Below are 19,787 nucleotides of genomic sequence, written 5' to 3'. Positions count from 1 at the left end.
TATAAACAAATTTAAGTTACCCAAAATAAAATTATATTGAGCCAACTGTGCATTTCTTATTTTCTTATTCAGTGTACAACTGTCATCTAAATCAACATCGGCCATAAATCCTTCTTCAAAAAATTCATTGGATACCTGGAAGAACAAGGAATACTTTCATTATTACATTATTTTTGGTAGACAGACTGACACTAGGACAGCCCTCATTATTCCCATCTGATATTCATACCCCTGTGTAGCCCTCTACCCTGTATCAGAGTCAGTCTGTTACCCACAGAGGAGGGCAGAAGTGGTGGTAGTACACTTCTGAGGCTGGGTTATAAAGAACTGCATCTCTCACTCCCCAGATCACTCAAGCTGCCATGTTGTGAGAACATTCAGGCAGCCTTGGAAGAAGTCAATATGGTAAGGAGCTGAAGTCTATATGAGTAAGCCTGGAGGACTGTAGCCCTGTGACAGCCTGACTGCAGCCTCATCAGACACCACACCAGAATGCACTAGCCATGCTGCTCCCAGATTCCTACCTCAAGGATGCTGAGATAATAAATACTTGCTGTTTTAAGTTGCTCAGTGTTAGGGAAATTGTTATGCAGTAACAGATAATAAGGTATTCTTCTCTAATAGAGCCATATGGAAAAGAATAATTTAATTATGTTTTGAAATACTAGTTTCTCAAAAACACTGTGATTCAACTACATGGATATGACCCGTGTTACTTCCAATAACTGAAAACTTATTAAATTAATGTGTTAGTTATACAGTATTTTAAAGCAGGAATGACACTTCAAGCCAATGACCTACACAGAATACATGGCAAAGTATTAGGTACTTCAAATGTCTCTAATTTTACCTGAACTGCATATTCTTCACAAGTTGAACCCACAGGGATGACCATCACCTGACGAGGAGATAGCCAGAAAGGCCTGAAAAGTATACATTTTCAAAATCATTTCAAAATGACCACTTATTCTGTGATTAAAAAATAACCAAAGATTTTTTTTTAAAGTATGGCTTTACAAGAGAGCAATTTCAGTGGAATGGTATAGAAGCAAACCAAACCACATTAAGAGTTAAAAGGAAGTAGAGTAGACAAAAGGAGAAACCTGGAATTTTGATAGGAAAAGAGAAGGAAGAATGGGTTGGAACACAGATGGAAGGTTAATCACATACTTGTGCTTCTGGGCATTTATCCTAAATATATGAAGACTTATGTTCACATAAATCCTGCACACTAACATACATAGCCGCTTTATTTGTAATAGCCAAAAGCCATAAATACCCCAAATATCCTTCAGCAGGAGAATGGTCAAATTGTGGTGCTTCCACACCATGGAACATCATTAAGTAAAAGTGAACCAAGTGTTGGTACTTGACATAACACTGATGGATCTCAAAGGAATTCCACTGAGTTAAAAAAAGCTGATCCAGGGCTGGGGATGTGGCTCAAGTGGTAGCACGCTCGCCTGGCATGCTTGCGGCCCGGGTTCGATCCTCGGCACCACATACCAACAAGGATGTTGTGTCCGCTGAGAACTAAAAAATAAATATTAAAAAAATTCTCTCTCTCTCTCTCTCTCTCTCTCCTCTCTCACTCTCTCTTAAAAAAAAAAAAGCTGATCTGAAGAGGTTGCATACTATATGATTCCGCGTACTTGACAATCTTAAACTGACAGCATTATGGAAATGCAGAACAGATTCATGGTTTCCAAATTGGTGGACAGGAGTGAGATAGAGCATTGGTGGGAATAATAAGAATAGGAGGGTCCTTATAAGTGAGTCTTGACTGGCAGCAGTTATTCCATCCAGACACTGTGATAAAAACCTTATAGAACTAAGCACTCACGTGTGTGTGTGTGTGTGTACAGAAACACACACTCTCTTAGATGAGTACAAGTGAAAGTGGTGAAATCTAAATGAGGTTGGTAGATCATATCAATGCTTATTTCCTAGGTTGTGATACTTAAATTTGGCAAGTGTTGCCATGGGGGTGGGTGGAAACTGGGAAAAGACTATGCTCTCTGTAATGATTGTGTCAAAATGTAATATTTTTTTTTAAAGAGAGAGTGAGGAGAGAGAGAGAGAGAGAGAGAGAGAGAGAGAGAGAGAGAGAGAGAGAATTTTTAATATTTATTTTTTAGTTCTCGGTGGACACAACATCTTTGTTGGTATGTGGTGCTGAGGATTGAACCCGGGCCGCACGCATGCCAGGCGAGCGCGCTACCGCTTGAGCCACATCCCCAGCCCCTGTAATATTTTTTTAAAAACATGGAGGGGTAGGTAAAAGCAATGTTTGATGTGGACATTTGCCTATTTCTTCATCATAATTTGTAGGTGGAAGGGTATGCAATGGGGATTATTCCCAGGCAGTTCTTGCATTCATAAACTGTAGAAATAAAATAACATATGATGGACATAATTAAACATTTGATGAAAAAGAGTGTATAACGTGCTCTGGCCTCAGTCTGTCCCCAGTCTTACTTTCTCCAGAGAGCCACATTTTAACCGTTTTTACTTTTAGTTTTTGGAGACATTTCCCTCACAGGTCAGCTGGTGTCAGAAATCTTGGTCCCTGTGAGGAGGACAGCCCATACCATACACTGGCACCACCTCCTGTCTCCTACTTCATCTCCTAATTCCACTAGTTATCTTTAGTTGGTTTTTTTGTTTGTTTGTTTTGCCACTTTCACACTACCATTTTAATGTAAGACACCATCATTTCAACTGGATTTTAAATTAATAACATGGACATTCCTTCACCAAGTTCCAAATCACTACATGGCCTCTGGGGATACAATTTGCCTTCAGTAGTGATAAATACTGATCCTACGGTATGGTACCATCAAAATTATTTTGAAGGTAGAAGGGAATACAATTGGGACTATTCCCAGATGGTACTTTATGAATGTATGTATTTATGTATTTTTCTTAAATTGCAAAAATGAAATAATATATATTGTAAACATAATTACATATGATAAAATACAGAATACTGGGTATAAAAGAGATATATACATATTAACTCATACTTAGTATCTATATTCTTGCCTATATTTTTGGCTTCTGTATAATTTTAATAGCTTAAAAGCTCCATGACACTACAGTATATTTCTCCAAGGTCATAAATTAAATATCTCAGATATACACAGACTCTCTAATTGCCCAGTACCTTTGGAAGACACTCGGGGAAATTTCCTACCTTATGATTCCTGCTCAGAAATTTTCTTCCCTGCCCTCTCTTGACATGAACACTAGAATGCATGTGTGGGAACTAGTTTGTGGAAGATATACAAACACAGCACCCTGACTATAATATATATATACATATATATAATTATATAATTACTCATATCATGAGTAGAGTGGCCAGTAGGTAATATTCATATATATATTATATATTTTTTTTAGTTGTTGATGGACCTTTATTTATTTATATGTGGTGCTGAGAATTAAACCCAGTGCTTCATACATGCTAGGCGAGCACTCTACCACTGAGCTATGGCTATAGCCCGTCACAGGGCTTTTGAGGAACCTGTGACAATGACTCTAGCATTGGCATCCAGTGCCCAGTATCCACAGTGGAAGCTACAGGTATTATGCCTCGAAATAATAGTGGTGGGGGCTGTAGATACTGAAGGCAGAATCAAACTACATGAGCAAATAGTCAGTTTCTTAAACATGGAATGGGAACCAAAAATGGCTGGTGTGCCGCATTTTCACAGGTTGTAGAATGCAACTTCACGGGATGTGGGCTGTAACTCCAGGTGTAGCTGGCTACTTCTGAGAGCAGTGATAGTGAATTCAACAATACTGGCTCAGGCCTTACTTCTTGGCTATAAATTACTTCACAGAGCTGCTGGCAGAAAGCATGGTAGGAAAGAAAAGCAAAGCAAAATTCAGAGTAACTGTCTTCTATGAAAAGAAAGTGAACTTTGCTATCTTTTCTGGCACTGGCACATGCTGAAAGGGATCCAATGTAATCAAACTGCCACAAGACAGCTGGCTGCTCCCCCTGGGTTATGGTACCATACTGTGGGATCAGGATATATCATTACCAATGGTAAATTGTGTCCCCAGAAGATATGTAGTAATATAGAACTTGGTGAGGGAATGTCCATGTTATTGTCCATGATATGCTCATGCATATCACCTAGTGGCCACTTTATTCTTGGTATGAATAATTATGAGGGACAAAAAGAAGTTGATGATAACTGAATGGGCCCTCTTGTATAGAATGCTGAAACTCTCTTCAACAGTGAGGACCTTACAGTGGGCAATACCACTTTCATAGCCCATTCTGAGGAATCATCCATAAGTCCTCTTCCCCAAATCTATCTGGCATTTATTTTTCCAATCTAATTATTTATATATCTCTGGTCTTGTGGCCAAAGCAGTACCCAGAGCCCTACATCAATGTAAAACTTCAGACCTCTGGCCAGTTTTCCTTCCAGGCAGAGGGGACCATAAGATGTACCATTCTACATTCTGCATTGGAGAGCATTTTCCTTTTCCGAAGTCATCCCTTGATTGGACTGTGATGCTGTGGCCATTCTCTCTGGGTTTATACCAGTGTATTATTCAGCTATTTATGGATCAGGTTTCCATGTTTTCTTCCCAGACAATGGTCACAAGGAACATCCAAAGGTAAGCAATACAAGCTGAACAAGAGACGGCAGTGTGATAAGAGACAGTACCCTGGGAAACTGAACACGTGTTTTCCAGACAGTAACTGGATCTTTGACAGGCTTAACACAGGTGAAAAGATAACTCTTTAATAGGACTGAGTTCCCCAAAGGGAAAATAGTGCATTTTTATGTCACTCTGTTTTTGCTTTCTTTGTTTCTGTTTTCTGATCTGGCAAAAGGAACAATAATTCTTATTTATTCTTTGCATACCTGCTAATTACAAAAGCGGGAGCTGCCATTTTTCCTACCAATTTAATGTTGTTAGCCATGATTTTTAAAAATAAGAGACATCTAGCTTTTCTCTTTCATGTCACTTACCATTTCCCCCCATAGTTTTCTGCAAGAATGGCTATCATTCTTTCCACTGATCCCAACACTGCTCGGTGAATGATCACAGGTCTCTTCTTATCATCCCCATCCTTACTAAAAAATGAAAATTATACATTTGAGTATTTTTCTAAAATTAGGTAATAACTTTATTATATTCTTACCTTATATTTAATTTTGTCTATAGATTTAGATTAGTGTTTCTGGGTATCTTTCCATTGACTATATCTTCAGTGGCTGTTTTATTTCCTCAAAACAAAAGATTGCTTTGTCTTTGTTTCATTTATTTTTAACAAATTTTATTAGACAACACTTAACACATACAAAAGTACAGAGAGTAATGCAATCAATTACCATATTCTCTTTCTTAAATTCACAGGCAGTTTTATCTGATCCTATGTACCCCATTCCTGCCACTATTGTGCCCACATAGTAAACCTAATTTTTCAAATTGTTTTTAATATTTATTCTAGAAGTCCACTGGTCAAATTCCTTTCATAGACCTAAAACCTTTATGACACATGTCTTACATTTAATGATCTACTCCCCTTTAGAAAAAAAATAGAAAAACAAAGTATGACTCTTAATCAAAATGAAGTAACCACCCTGAGATCTATGTGCACATTTCTCAGAAAGATAAATTTTACTTCACTGTAACAAATATAATAGGTTCTTATGAGAAAATTTTATCTATAATTGTACCAGCTAGGTACTACTAAAACATACACAAACCAAACAAAAACAGAGACTAATTAATTAGCTTTACTTCAAATGAAGTAATATTGGATAACATCTCCATCAATAATTTCTGCTAAGGGAAATTACCTTTAGATCAACGTCAAACAAAACTCCCTGTCTAGATCCCTCAGAAAGTTTTGAGTGAATGAATGAATGGGGTGAGTGAATGGCTTCAATCCAGCCTTATGCAGACATATGTAGAAATCATTTATCTCACAAACTTAAACCAGCATGAGATATTCCTGAATGATATATTATGTTGTTTTCTATAGGAAATGAAAGAAAAGCAGCATAGCTCCTTCATAAAACCCTGGTAACCAGAAATTTCTGTCCCATGATTCATCAAGTGTAGACTTAAGGCAGTCAGTGACACCAACTCTGCTTTTATCAAATAAACATTAGAATGAATATCGAGCTTCCCCACAAATAATCTCAATGGATTTTCACAGAATCATATTAGATTCATAGATAAACTAGAAGATATTATCTTTACAATGTTGATTCTAAGAATGTTGTGTGAATCTTCATTTAAACAATTCTTTACTGACTTTTGATAAAATGTCATAGTGTATACTTTGTAAATATTATGTATTTCTATTTCTAATTAAGTTTATTCTTAGATAATTTGCATTTTGTTGTTTCTGAAATATTTTTTACATTACATTTTGAGGCAGGTTATTACTAAATGGATATGAAAGCAAATTGAAATTTGTACTTTGTGCTTACTGCTTACTAATAATAACTTACTGTATTATTAGTTCCAATTTTTCTCCATTTGATTCTGTCAGATTTCAAGAATTTTGGGTTGTTTTTGGCAGTTGTAGGGGTTGAACACAGGGCCTCACAAATTGTAGGCAAGTGCTATACCGCTGAGCTGCATCCCTGGCCAATTTCTAAACATTTTAACATCTACAAATAATAACAACTTAGTCTCTCCTTTTTTTTTGAATATTTGTACTTTCAGAATAATTCTGAGTAATGGTACAAATGGTAGGCATAATCACCTTCTTCTCAACTATATTGAGGGGTTACTATTGTTTTCTGATAAATGTTCCTATTATAAGAAGGGAATTTCTTTCTGCCCATGACACAGGAACGAATGCTAAGTTTTACTTGACACCTTCCTGCAAGGCTGAGTCTCATGTTAAACCTCCCTTGCTAATATAGGATAAATCCCTATTCCATCATGGTGATGACCTCCATGCTTTTCTCTCCTTCCTAAGCCTGAATAAATCACATTGGTTCTTCCTCTAGAGCACACCCCAAACACACCCTCTTTGTTCACCTCTATCACCTGGTTCCATCCATTGTCATCTCTGACCTGTTCACAGACTGCTGCTGCCTCTACTTCTGCTCTCCCTCTCTCCACTGTCCACATACACCTTGAATGGCTGGCTGGCTGATTTGTTTCTCCTCCACGTCCTCCTTGTATGAGGAGTGGTTGTTCATTTATTCTAAGCATCTTAAAAGGAAAATATTCTATCAAAAATTATTAAATTTTAAACATGTCAATAATTTTCCTTCTTTCCCAAAAGGAAACCTATAGCAATAGTTTCAATGGCTAATTTAACCAAATATCTGAAAAAGAAATAACATCAATTCTACATAAGCTTTTCCAGAAAATAGAACAAAATGGAATAACCTTCCCAATTTATTTTATGAGGCCAGAATGCACAGATACTTGTACAAAGACAGTATGACAAAGAAAATTAAATATCCTATATGAACGTACATTCAAACATTCTCAACAAGCCATTAGAAGATCAAATCCACTAATACATAAACAATGACCAAGTGGATTTTATCCCAGCAGTGCAGTGCTAGTTCAACATACTGAATAAACAAAATCTACCATAATTATAGACTAAAGAAGGAAAATCACGTGACTATATGAATTTATACAGAAAAACAATTTAACAAATCTAATAATTCAACACATATTCATGATAAAAAAAATCTTGAAAAATTAGAAATACAAAGGAACTTCTTTAACTTGATAAGTATCTACAAAAAGCCTACACATTAACAGTATGATTAAGAATAAAACACTGTATACTCTCCTTCTAAGACTAGAAACAAGGCAATGGTGTCCACTCTCATCCTCTTACTCAAAGCAATACTAGTTTTAGCTAGTGCAATCAGGCAAGAGAAGACAACAAAAGGATTACAAATCAGAAACAGAAATTAACTGTCCCTGTTTATACCTGGAATTATTGTCCACAATCATGTAGAATCCTGAGAATTCTACAAAAATACAAAATTCTAATATCCTAGAATTAGTGTGAGTTCAGCAAAGTCTCAGCATACATGGTCAACTTACAAAAATCTGCTGCATTTCCCCCATATGAGCAATGAACACATGTATATAAAAATTAAAACTATAATACCACTTAGAATCATCCCTTAGAAGTGAAATACTTGGATATTTGATATCTACATCTATGAAGATTTGCAAAGGACTTCTATGCTAAAATCTGGAAAAGATGAGGAAAGAAATAAAAAGGTCATGGATCGCAACAGAGTTCAGATGTCCATCTGACCCAAACTAAATGCAATTCCAATCAAAATTCCTCCCAGGATTTTAAATAGAATTATTAAAAGCAAAATAATTCTGAAAAAGAAAATAAAGGATTCACATTATTGATTGTAAGTTTTTTACTATAAAGCTACATGGTGGGGCTGGGATTGTGGCTCATAGTAGAGCGCTCACCTAGCATGCGCAGGGCCTTGGGTTCGATCCTCAGTACCACATAAAAATAAATGAATAGAATAAAGGTATTGTGTCCAACTAAAAAAATTAATATTTTTTTAAAAAACCTACATGGTGTTAACAAAGGTATAATCAGTGGGTCAGCAGAACAGATTGAAGATCTAGAAACAGATCCTCATAAATATGTCTCTGTGTGGGGGTGGGGAACGTAGGGGTTTGAACCCAGGGCACTTTACCACTGAGCTATATCCCCAGCCCCTTCTATTTTAGTTTGAGACAAGATCTCACTAAGTTGCCAAAGCTGGCCTTGAACATGGAATCCTCCAGCCTCAGCCTCCCAAATTGCTGGGATTTTAGGTGTGTGCCCAGCTGTCCAACTGATTTTGATTTTTAATTTTAAAAAATTTGTCTTTTTAGATATACATGATAATAGAGTATGTCCAACTGATCTTTGCAAAAGCAAATCAATGACAAAAAATGTTCTTTTTAATGATGCTAAACAATCTAGATGCAAGGAACCCTAATCTATACTCTACATCTCATTCACACACTCACACACACGCACACACAAATGCAAGAGATATCTTAGATCTAAATGTGAAACTTAAAACTAGAGATAAAACATAGGAGAAAATCTTCATGACCTGTGTGCTTAGACAAAGAGTTCATAGACATGATGCCAAAACTCACAATCCATAAAAGAAAAAAAAATATAAATTAAACTTCATTCAAACTGAAAACTCAATATGAATGAAAAGATACTGTAAAAATAAAAAAGCAAGCTACAAATTTGGAGGGAAAATATTTGTAAATAACGATCAAAACATTTATACCTAAAATATTTAAAGATATAAATTCTCAAAATTCAAAGGTAATAAAACAACAAAAACCCCAATTTTAAAATGAGGATAAGACACGAACAGGTCCTTAGCCAAAAAGCATATAAATGGGAAATAAGCACATAAAAAATGTTAATTTTGTTAGAACTGAAGAAATACAAAATCAAAACATAATGAAATACTATTATGCATTTGTTAAGGAGAATCTTAAACAGGGGTAGGGATATAACTGAGAGGCAGAGTGCTTGCCTAGCATGGAAGACCCTCAGTCCCTAGCACCATAAAAACAAACAAACAAATAAACAAACCCGGACAATACCAAGTGTTCTCAAGGAATTGAAACATATATAACTCACATGCATTCCTGGCAAGAATATCAAATGATAAAGTTACTACAGAAAACAGTTCAGCAATTTCTTACAAAGTTAACATACACTTATCATATTTACTCTAAAGAAATAAAACTTTCATTCACATAAAAATCTATCCACTAATGTCTGAAGCAGCTCTATTCATAATCCCCCCAAAATGCAAACAAATCAATGCCTTTAAGTGAATGACTAAACAAGCAAATTGTGCTGCATCCATACAGTGATGGTATGCTGGTCAGCAGTAAACAGGAACAAACTATTCAAACATGCAAAAACACCCATGAATCTATAAGGCATTATGCTATGTGAAAGAAGACAGACAGTCTCTTAAGGTTAATATAGCATGATTCCTTTTATATGACATCCTGGAAAAGGCAAAATTATAGTGACAGAGAACATATTAATTGTTGCCAAGGATTAGGGGCAGGAGGAAGTTTGACTGCAAATAGTCAGCACAAATAAATTTATTGGAATAATATAGTCATAACTGTGAAGTCAAACCACTCTATATGTGCATTAAGACTGGCCAAACTGTACACATGCATCTATACACACACACACACACACACACACACACACAGTTTCACTGTATGTCAAGAAATAACAAGAAGTTATTGGTTTGAAAAATTTGCCTTTTCCCCTGCTTTCTCTGGCAACTATCTCATCCTCACGTCACTCCAGCTCTTTGTGAAGTCTTCCCCCTATGCCTCAGGGACAGTTAACCACCTGGACCATGTTTTCATGGTACTTTGTTCAGATCTCTAATCCTATGCTTACTTATCTTTCTTCCCCTACCAGACCATGTCCTCAGAAAATTAAAGTTGACCCCTCTTCTGGTTTGGATGTATATGTGTTCTCCAAAGGTCATGTGCTGGAAGCTTGGTCCAGGGATGGAATTCAGGACCTTGTGCATGCTAAGCAAGCATTCTACCACTGATGTGGTGGATCTTTAACAAGTCAGGCCTAGTGGGAGGAGATCAGGTTATAGGGTCATTAGCCTCAGAAAGGATTAATGTAGTTCTCAGAGGACTAAGTTAGTTCTCAGGAGAGCAGGTTGTTATAAGGCTACCCCACACACTTGCCCCTTTCTATATGCAGCCATTTCCCTTTCCGTTTCTCTGCCACATTGTGATGTAGTCAGGAGGGCCCTTGCCAGATGCTGGTTCCATGCTGTTTGGGCTTTCCAGATATCAGAATAATGAGTTGAATAAACCTCTTTTCTTTATAAAGTACCCAGTTTTGTTGTAGCCACACAAAATGAACTAAGAAAATCCCCAAATAGTTTATAACAAATACATATTGAATATTTGGCATATACTAGATATACACTAATGTTTATTTTTGTATATTCATCTCAAATGACAAATAGGATATTAGTACTACTTTATTTAGTCATATTCAATCACTCACCTAACATATGTAAGATTAAATCTAATAGGCAGTTGGAAGTCCAGCTGAATTGTAGCACATTGGTGGTATCTGCCAATAGCATCCTTGATTTTTATATCAATCTATAAATTAAACAATGTTTGCTTAGTGACAGTTGAAATTTTTCTTTTAAATTTTACTTTTTTTTAATGCATACGATCCACTTACTTTAGGGCCATAAAATGCTCCATCTCCTGGGTTCATTTTCCATGGTTTTCCAAATTCCATCAAGCTATTCTGCAGTTGCTATTTTATTTTTAAAGAAGAAAACATTTTAAACTTCTATTTTATTGCATATTTTCTTTTTTTTCATATACCTCATAAAAATGAATTCAATATATCTTATATTTTACATTAGCTCAATATATATTTATTGAGCATCTTTTATATTCAATAGGGATTATAGAAAGATGATTAAGATGACACTTCTATCAACATACATGCATACATTTTTTTAAATATTTATTTTTTAAGATGTACTTGGACACAATACCTTTATTTATTTTTATGTGGTACTGAGGATCAAACCCAGGGCCTCGCACGTGCTAGATGAGCGCTCTGCCGCTGATCCACAACCCCAGCCCCCACATATGTACATTTTAGTTGGGGGGAAAAAGAGATAATTTACTAAACTATTCCAGTGAATTCCAGAGTTTAGAGAAAGGATGCTTGGGTCCTCCTTCCAATGAAAGTTCCTTCTGATAGCTTCTGCATCCTGGTGAAAGTCCAGGATCTGTTTCACCTTATAGATGGATGCTCCTCCACAAATGAAAAGGCTTCCTCTTTCATGCTGTGTGGGTGGGTGAGAGAACTGAACGGTAGGCCTTGCTACTTCTCTTTAGCTTCTCCTCCACTTCTGCATGTGTCTGGGGATGGGGGCATCCCATGATTTACAGCAGTGTGTGGGCATGAAGCTCCACTTTGGTCTTCAGCCTAAGCCACTACCTCTCCACACTCTCTTCACAGTTTGTGATGAAGATGTCCCACACTAAAGATGAGTGGGTGTCTGTAGTAAAGGGGAACTTTGAGTCTCCTGGCATTCCTGTGAATGCAGCTTTCCTAGGAAGAAACTGAGCATTCCTAAGATCTTGACCAGAACGCTGTCAAAATAACAGCCAAACTCTTGTTATCACCCCAAAATACTGGTGCCCAAGAATGAGGCCTGACATCTGGGAGTGAGGTGCTTTTGGAGGAGACCAAGGCAGAGGTGGTGCACAGGGCCTGTGGCTAGAGTTATGAAGTCGTGGCATGCTCCCAGGACTTCAGTCAGAATATGGTCTTGAGAGAGACAGAGATGTCCTTCCTGAGGTCTGGGAGTGTCCCGTCATGCGCTGACCCTAACCTTGGCTTTTCAAAGCTGAGATGTGATGTCTAAGTCTGGGTGTGTTCAGGCATAGAGTGGGCTCTACAGGCTGGGACTGACTCAAGCACCATGTGCATGCATCTCAGGCAGAGGCCACATCTCTGAGACTCTGAGTCAGACTAAGGTAACTCCACAGGCAGTGCTTTAAAATCAACTACACAAAACAAGACATACTGCAAATAGAAGGATTTCTTAAAAAAATGTATGCCAGTTATTTGTGACTGGCACCAAAAAAGGGTACAAATGAAAACCTGACATAAACTTTTAAGTGTTAAACAAATGTTTTCATCATGAAGGCAACTGGACAAACACATTCTACAACCTGCGTGTTGATCCCATGACATCTCGTTTTAAAATTTCTAGAGAAGTGCAGTTTCTTGAGTGCTTTTCATACCTACAAAAATGAAAGGGGAGCTTTTCCTTTCTCCTTACCTTTTCAGCTTCATCCCACATCTCAATTTCTCCAAGGTAGTTTTCTGGCCTTGTGGCCAGGTTTAATTGAAAGGAGAAGCCAAATGTTGAGTAAACTGATTGTAAAAACTGCAAACACCCCTTTATTTCTTCTTCAATCTGAAATCAGAGCAAATGAAATATTCAAATAGAACACCAAATTAAATTTATTTAGGACATTTAAAAAAATTCTTCATATCAGATAAAGCCTGATTTTAATAGAGTACATATGACACTATTTTGGTTGCCTATCCATTCCTGACTTGCATCTTCATTTGTGGGTCAGGCATATGCAGGATGCAGACAAGGGCACCACATTGTGAAAAGGCAGTGGTACACCCAGAACAGGAGGTAAAGAGGGCTGCCCAGAGGAAGTCAGGGCCACACTATGGCCAGAGGCTGGGCAAGAGTTCTCTGTAGAGAGGTAGGGTGTGGCCAGTGGGTTCCCAGTCCAAGCAGAGGAAACACTGAGGGTGAAGGTCAAGGTCAGAGGAGCAGACAGTCAGGGAGCTTCATACGATGCAAGGGAGAGCAGACAGGGATGGGTGGTATATGATGAGGCTAGAAGTATGCAGGGACCAGAGAAAATAAAGTACCTACAAAGCCAGGGTCATGTCTGGATGTGTTACCCTGACAACAATGGGGAGCCAGTGAAAGGTTGAGGGGACTAATCTGAAACAAACTGTTCTTTTGCTGTATGGAAACTGACTGGAAAGGCTAGAGAAGTCAGTCAGGAAGCTGGTGAAGTTGTTCAGGAATGATACGATAGTGCCTTGAACCCAGAAAGAGCAGTCAGAATGCAGGGGATTGGTTTAAGAGGTATTTATCCTTTAGTTTTATGTGTCAACTTGACTGGGATAAGGAGTAGCTAGAAAAACATTATTTCTTATGTTTGTAAGGGTGTATCTGGAAGTGGTTAGTATTTGAATCAGTAGACTCTGGGTAAAGATTTGTCCTCACAGTATGTATGTCTACACAATCTGTTGAGAGCCCCAAGAGAACAAAAGGGTAGAGAGAAGGCAAATTAAATTCTCTCCCCGCCCCTTTCTTTTTTTTTAATTTTTAATTTTTTAAAATTTTAATTTGTTATATATGGCAACAGAATAAATTACAATTCATATTACACATATAGAGCAGAATTTTTCATATCTCTGGTTGTATACAAAGTAGAGTCACATCCTTCATGTCTTCTTACATGTACTTAGGGTAATGATGACCATCACATTCCACCGACTTTCCTACCCTTATGCCCACCTCCCTCTCTTCTTAAACTGGGACATCCATCCTTTACTATCCTCAAACATAGGAACTTCTGGTTCTTTGGCCCTTGGACTATGGGAATTACACCAGTTACACCTCTATTCACAGTTCTCATATTGGTAACTAGGAATCACCCACCAGTTTTCCTGGTTCTCCCATTTACAGATGGTATGTAATAGGGCCTTCCTGGCCTCTGTAATCATGTGAGTTGATTGCCATAATAAATACCCTTCTGTATATCTCTATATATTCTATTGGTTCCCTTTCTCTGAAGAATCCTAATACAAAAAGTAATTGCCCCTGTACTAAGCATTATGCTGAATGCTGAGAATTCAAGAATGAATGCAACCATTCAGAAAGTAATGCTATATTTAGGGAGAGTGATCAATAGGTCTTATAGATTTTCCCATTATTGTTCTATTTATTTCTACTTTAATTTCACTGTAGCTAGAAAAAACCTTTTATGATTCCAATTATTTCAAATTTGTCGAGGTTTGTTGTATGGCTTAGGCTATGATTCATCCTGGTAATTCTATCCCTCCTTCCCTCCTTTCTTTCGCACTAGGGATTGAATGCATGAGCTACATCCCCAGTTCTTTTTTGAGACAGGGTTTTGCTAAACTGCTGAAAGTCTCACTAATATGCTGAGGCTGGCCTTGAACCTATGATCCTCCTACCTCAGCCTCCCAAGTCACTGGGATTACAGGTGTGCACCACCTGGCTATGTATAGTTTTCTTTAGTGGTTTCTCTAGGTATTATTTAACTATCACAATCTACTGATGCTATGATTTTACCAACTCAAGTGAGTGTAGAAACTTTACCTGCTTTTATCCTAGTCAGCTTGGACTGCCACAACAAACCATAGTTTGTATGGCTTAAACAACAGAAGTTTATTTGTCACAATTCTGGAGGCTAAAAACCAAGATCAAGGAGATGGTAGATTCAGTTTACTGGTGAGGGCTTTCTTCCTGTCTTGCAGACAGCTGCCTTCTTATTGTGTCCTCACATGGCAGAGAGGATAGAGAGAGAGGCAGCAAGATCTCCTGTATCTCTTCATATAGCAGTATTTATCATATCATGAAAGCCCCACCCTTGTTCTCTCATATAAACCTAACTGATGTCCCAAACTCCATATCCAAATGCCATCCTATGTCAGGGGTGAGATGGGGTAGGGCTTCAGATATGAATTTTGGGGTGAAAAACTAAGTTCATAGCAACATATTTGCAATATTTTCCCCACATTTTATCATATTTTTGATGATATTATAAATTATTATTCTTTATTTTCAATTTCCAATAGTTCACTGCTAGTATATAGAAACAAAATTGATTTTTATATATTGATATTCCATACTACAATTTTTAAAAACTTAGTTCTCATAATTCTTTTGTAAATACAGTAAGTTTTTCGTAGATGTCATCCATGACATACACGGTCATGTCATCTGCAAGTAAAGAATTTCAATTCTTTCTTTCTAATCTGGATATTTATTTCTCTGTTTTGCCTTTTTTCTTTACAGAAATTGTCCAGTTTAATAATCAATAATAAAACTAATGAGAGATGACATTTTTATCTTGTTCCTAACCTTAGGGGTAAAGCATTTAAACTTAAAAAAAAACCTTTTAAGTATGACATTAGCTATAAATTTTTCACAGATGCCTTTTATCAGGCTGAGGAAGTTCCCTTCCATTCCTAGTTTCTTAAGCATTTTTATGAGAAATGAATGTTGAATTTTACTTTGTTAATTACAAACTAAGTAACAGTGGCTTATTTTCTATTGTTAAATCAATCTTCCATTCCCTGGTCAAGATAAATTGTCCTTTAAAATATTACTGGATTTAATGTGCTAAAATCATATTTAGAAATTCTGACATTATGTTCATGACATTGGTCTACAGTTTTCTTTAACTGGCTCTGCTTTGTTGTACATCAGGGCAATGGTACCTCATAGAATGAGATGGTAAGCATTTTCAATTTCCTAGCAGAATCTGTCTAGAATGGGTATTATATCTTCTTTACTTTTTGGTAGAATTAACGAATGAAGCCACCTAGGACTGGAATTTTCTTTCTGAGAAGTTTTAAACTATTGATTTAATTTCCATAATGGTCAAAGAGCCACTCATTTATTTCTTCTTGAGTGAAGCTTGGCATGTTTTTCAAACATATGTCCATTTCATCTAGGTTGTCAAATTTGTTGATACAAAGTTGTTCACAATGTGCCCTATTCCTTTAACGTACAAAATCCATAGTGATGGTACTTCTCATTCCTAATTTTTAAATTTTGTGTCTTATCTTTTTTTCCCTACATTTGACTAAAAGTTTATCAATTTCATTATCCTCTCAAAAAAATTAGCTTTTGCTTTTTAGTAATATTCTCTATTATTTTTCTTTTTTCTATTCCAGTGACTGTTCCTTCAGCAATTTCTGTGTTAGCTTTCTGTTGCTATGATAAAATACCTGAGATAATTATCTTAAAAGGAAACAGGTTAGTTGGCTCCATTGTTTTGGGCCTGTGGTGGGGCAGACTATCATGGCAGGGAGCACATGGTAGAGCAAAGCTTCTCACATCATAGCAGCCAGGAAGGAGAGCCAGGGGCAGGGAAGAAAGAAAGAGAGATGCCAGGGTCCCAGTATTCCCTTTTCTCCTACAAGGGCATGCACCTAATGACCTGACTTCCTCCAGCTAGGCTCTACCTCCTAAAGATTCCACCAGATTTCAATACACCATCAACTGGGAGCTAAGCCTTCAACATGTGAGTTTCTCGAGGGCATTTAAGATCCACATCATAATAATTTCTTGCTCTGTTCTTTATTATTTTCTTTCTTTCTTTGGTTTCCATTAGGTGTATTTTGCTCTTCTTTTTCTGGTTTCTTAAGTAGAAAATGAGGTGACTGATTTGAAACCTTTTATAATATAGGTATACAATGCTATAAATGTCCCTGTGTAAACCATTTTAATTTGTGATGTTGTTCTCATTTTCATTCAGTGTATAATATTTTCTGATTTCTCTCGATTTTTTTCTTGATATATGAGTTATTCTGAAGTGTGATATTTACTTTCCAAATATTTAGAAGTTTTACAAATAGCTTTCTGTTATTGATTTCTACTGTAATTCCACTGTGTTCAATGGAACATTGTTTTAATTAAATTCCTTTAAATTTATTGAGACTTGTTTTATGGCCCAGAATATCTTGGGAATATTCCATGTATACCTTCAAAGAATGTATATTCTGCTAACGTTCTATAAATGCCAGTCAGGTCAAATAAGTAATTAGACCTGAAGTGTTGGACAGTGACTCTCTGTCAACAATTTTAATTTGAACTAAAAATGTAAACTCGATAAGAATTTCTAGGCGATATTAAAAAACAAAACATCCTGAATTCCAGCAAATCTTTAAAATAGTCCACTTAGTAGAACTTGAGATAATAAAATAAGTAAAGGAAGCCAAAGGACAAAAATAATAAATCTCATGTCAGGAAATTATTGACCTATTGATGTAAATTAGATAATGACAGGATGTCAGAACTGAATGAGTTGAGTCCTTGCAGACTAAATGAAACATCTCATTTCACAGCAAATCTGAAACAGTAGGAGATGTGAATTCCTGATAGTCATGCTTCACCTTGTGTCACTGTTTACCTGCTCCACCGTGCAGAAGATATGAGCATCATCCTGCTGGAAGCGCCTGACCCGGGTTAAGCCACTTAAAGTCCCTGACAGTTCATTTCTATGAAGAACTCCAAAATCAGCAAATCTAATTGGCATTTCCCTCCAAGATCGTGGACGATGAGCAAACATCAGACTAGAAAAGATACATGAAACACGGTTTTTACATAGCATAGACAATAATTATTATCTGAATATTAAGAAATTACAATTAAGCCTCAATATTTGTAAACTCCTTATTCTGGTTCTTAGATCACTATATTAAAAATGCTCTTCTAGGCTGGGTTTGTGACTCAGTAGTAGAGTATTTACCTGGCACTGGGTTTGACCCTCAGTACCATATAAAAATAAATAAATGAAATAAAGGTATTGTACCTGTCTACAACCAAAAATACTTTTATAATGCTTTTCTATGGATTATTTATTTATTTAGGTTCTGGGGATCTAACGAAAGGCCTCCTATGTGCTAAACACACTCTCTACCACTGAGCTAAGCCTCTAGCCCTCTTCTAGGAATTTTTGAATCTTAAGTTTACATCACTGCAGCATTCTAGAAAGAATCTCATTATGTCTTACAGAAATTCTGACTTCATCCACCCAGTAAATCTCCACTTGCCATTTATAATTCATTTCCAAGGCTACTTCTTAAGTGAAGCCCTCTGGACACTTCTCCAAATAGGACTGGTCCATCTCTTCTCAGGCTCCAAGAACACTTCAAACATATAACTGTTATGGCACTGGTCTTTTTAAATAAGTGATTGCCTACAGATATGTTCCTGCCCCCTATGCATGTGAGCTCCATGAGGAAATGGACTATATAAATCACCTTTGCATTTCTAGCACCAAGCTCAGGAAGCATCAAACTAGTGTTCTCTGTTGAATTCTCTTCTGCAGAAAGCACTCCTGAATACCTTATTCCATTGCTACAGGCTTCCTTATTCTGAAGCCTGAAGATGCAAAATACCTTCTCTATAATCACTTAGCCTTATTTGTAATTGGAATTAAAATTGCAGGCTACAGGTTTAAATAATACCTGGTGGCAAAGTTAAGAAGGTGTTAATATAAATGTTTTAGAGAGCATGGGACACTAGCTTAGACTCACATTCTGTTTAAAAAGAGAGACTGAAGACTATTAACATACCAGTTTTCATAACATTAAAGTTATATATATTTTAACATGCTGTCATCTTCAAGTTAAATTTCTTTTAATCTTTACTAAAAAGGGGCAAGGAGCTTTCTTTAATGTTCTGATATTGGTTTAAATAGTTAGCTTCTAAGGTTAATTTATTAGAAACTATGTAGGTTGGTAAGACAAAACCATAATAGTTGTGTGTGTGTGTGTGTGTGTGTGTGTGTGTGTGTAGAATTATGTCTATTCACTTCTAGCTGTAAAATCTGCTTGTCTTCAAGGTTGAATTTATAAACCTACTTTATGATAATTCTCTCATAGAATCAAAAACAACATTGGGTATAAGATATACCTTTATTTTAGGTACTATTAGGAAATAGAGTGACCTACGATTTACTTTGTGACAAAATATTAAGATGCCACCAATTATAAGATGCATCCCAAATTCAGAGAAGTTGATATATGGAGGGAAAAAGTACCTTACAATCAATGAAATTCAAAAAACCATTTATTATGACCTCAATGTTTTTGTTAAAATAACCCAAACAGTACATAGAACTATTTGCAAATATGTATATATGAAATATATTACTATTAAGAGGACAAATATAATTTTTAAAATTGATACTGTTCTCTGAGAAGCACAAAAACTAAATGGTTTCCAGTTAACATTCCATGCCTGCTGAATATCAAACATACTTTCATTATCCAGAATAAAAATAACTAGATAAAGATGATTAGTAACCATCATTCTTCAGATTAAAGTAACCATTTAAATCTAAAAAGCAAAATAATAGTAACAGCTAATTATGATGAAGTG

The 19,787-nt window shown here is 36.4% G+C and overlaps 1 protein-coding gene across 1 annotated transcript in view; it reads right to left on the bottom strand.

Moving 5' to 3' along the window:
• Nucleotides 1-19,787, bottom strand: part of TARS3 (threonyl-tRNA synthetase 3) — a 72,663-nt gene that overhangs the window by 2,408 nt on the left and 50,468 nt on the right. The window contains exons 12-18 of the mRNA XM_081291144.1: nucleotides 17,812-17,974; nucleotides 12,891-13,028; nucleotides 11,264-11,341; nucleotides 11,078-11,178; nucleotides 5,001-5,105; nucleotides 851-923; nucleotides 21-135 (exon numbers count right to left, since the gene is read on the bottom strand). Of these exons, the coding sequence (XP_081147270.1) occupies nucleotides 21-135; nucleotides 851-923; nucleotides 5,001-5,105; nucleotides 11,078-11,178; nucleotides 11,264-11,341; nucleotides 12,891-13,028; nucleotides 17,812-17,974 (773 nt within the window). The remainder of the gene's footprint in view (nucleotides 1-20; nucleotides 136-850; nucleotides 924-5,000; nucleotides 5,106-11,077; nucleotides 11,179-11,263; nucleotides 11,342-12,890; nucleotides 13,029-17,811; nucleotides 17,975-19,787) is intronic.

This window comes from Spermophilus citellus (genome assembly GCF_964194105.1).
Source record: "Spermophilus citellus genome assembly, chromosome: 4".
Taxonomy (NCBI): domain Eukaryota; kingdom Metazoa; phylum Chordata; class Mammalia; order Rodentia; family Sciuridae; genus Spermophilus; species Spermophilus citellus.
Note: the sequence above shows the minus strand (reverse complement) of the source record. Positions and strands in the feature narration are given on the sequence as shown.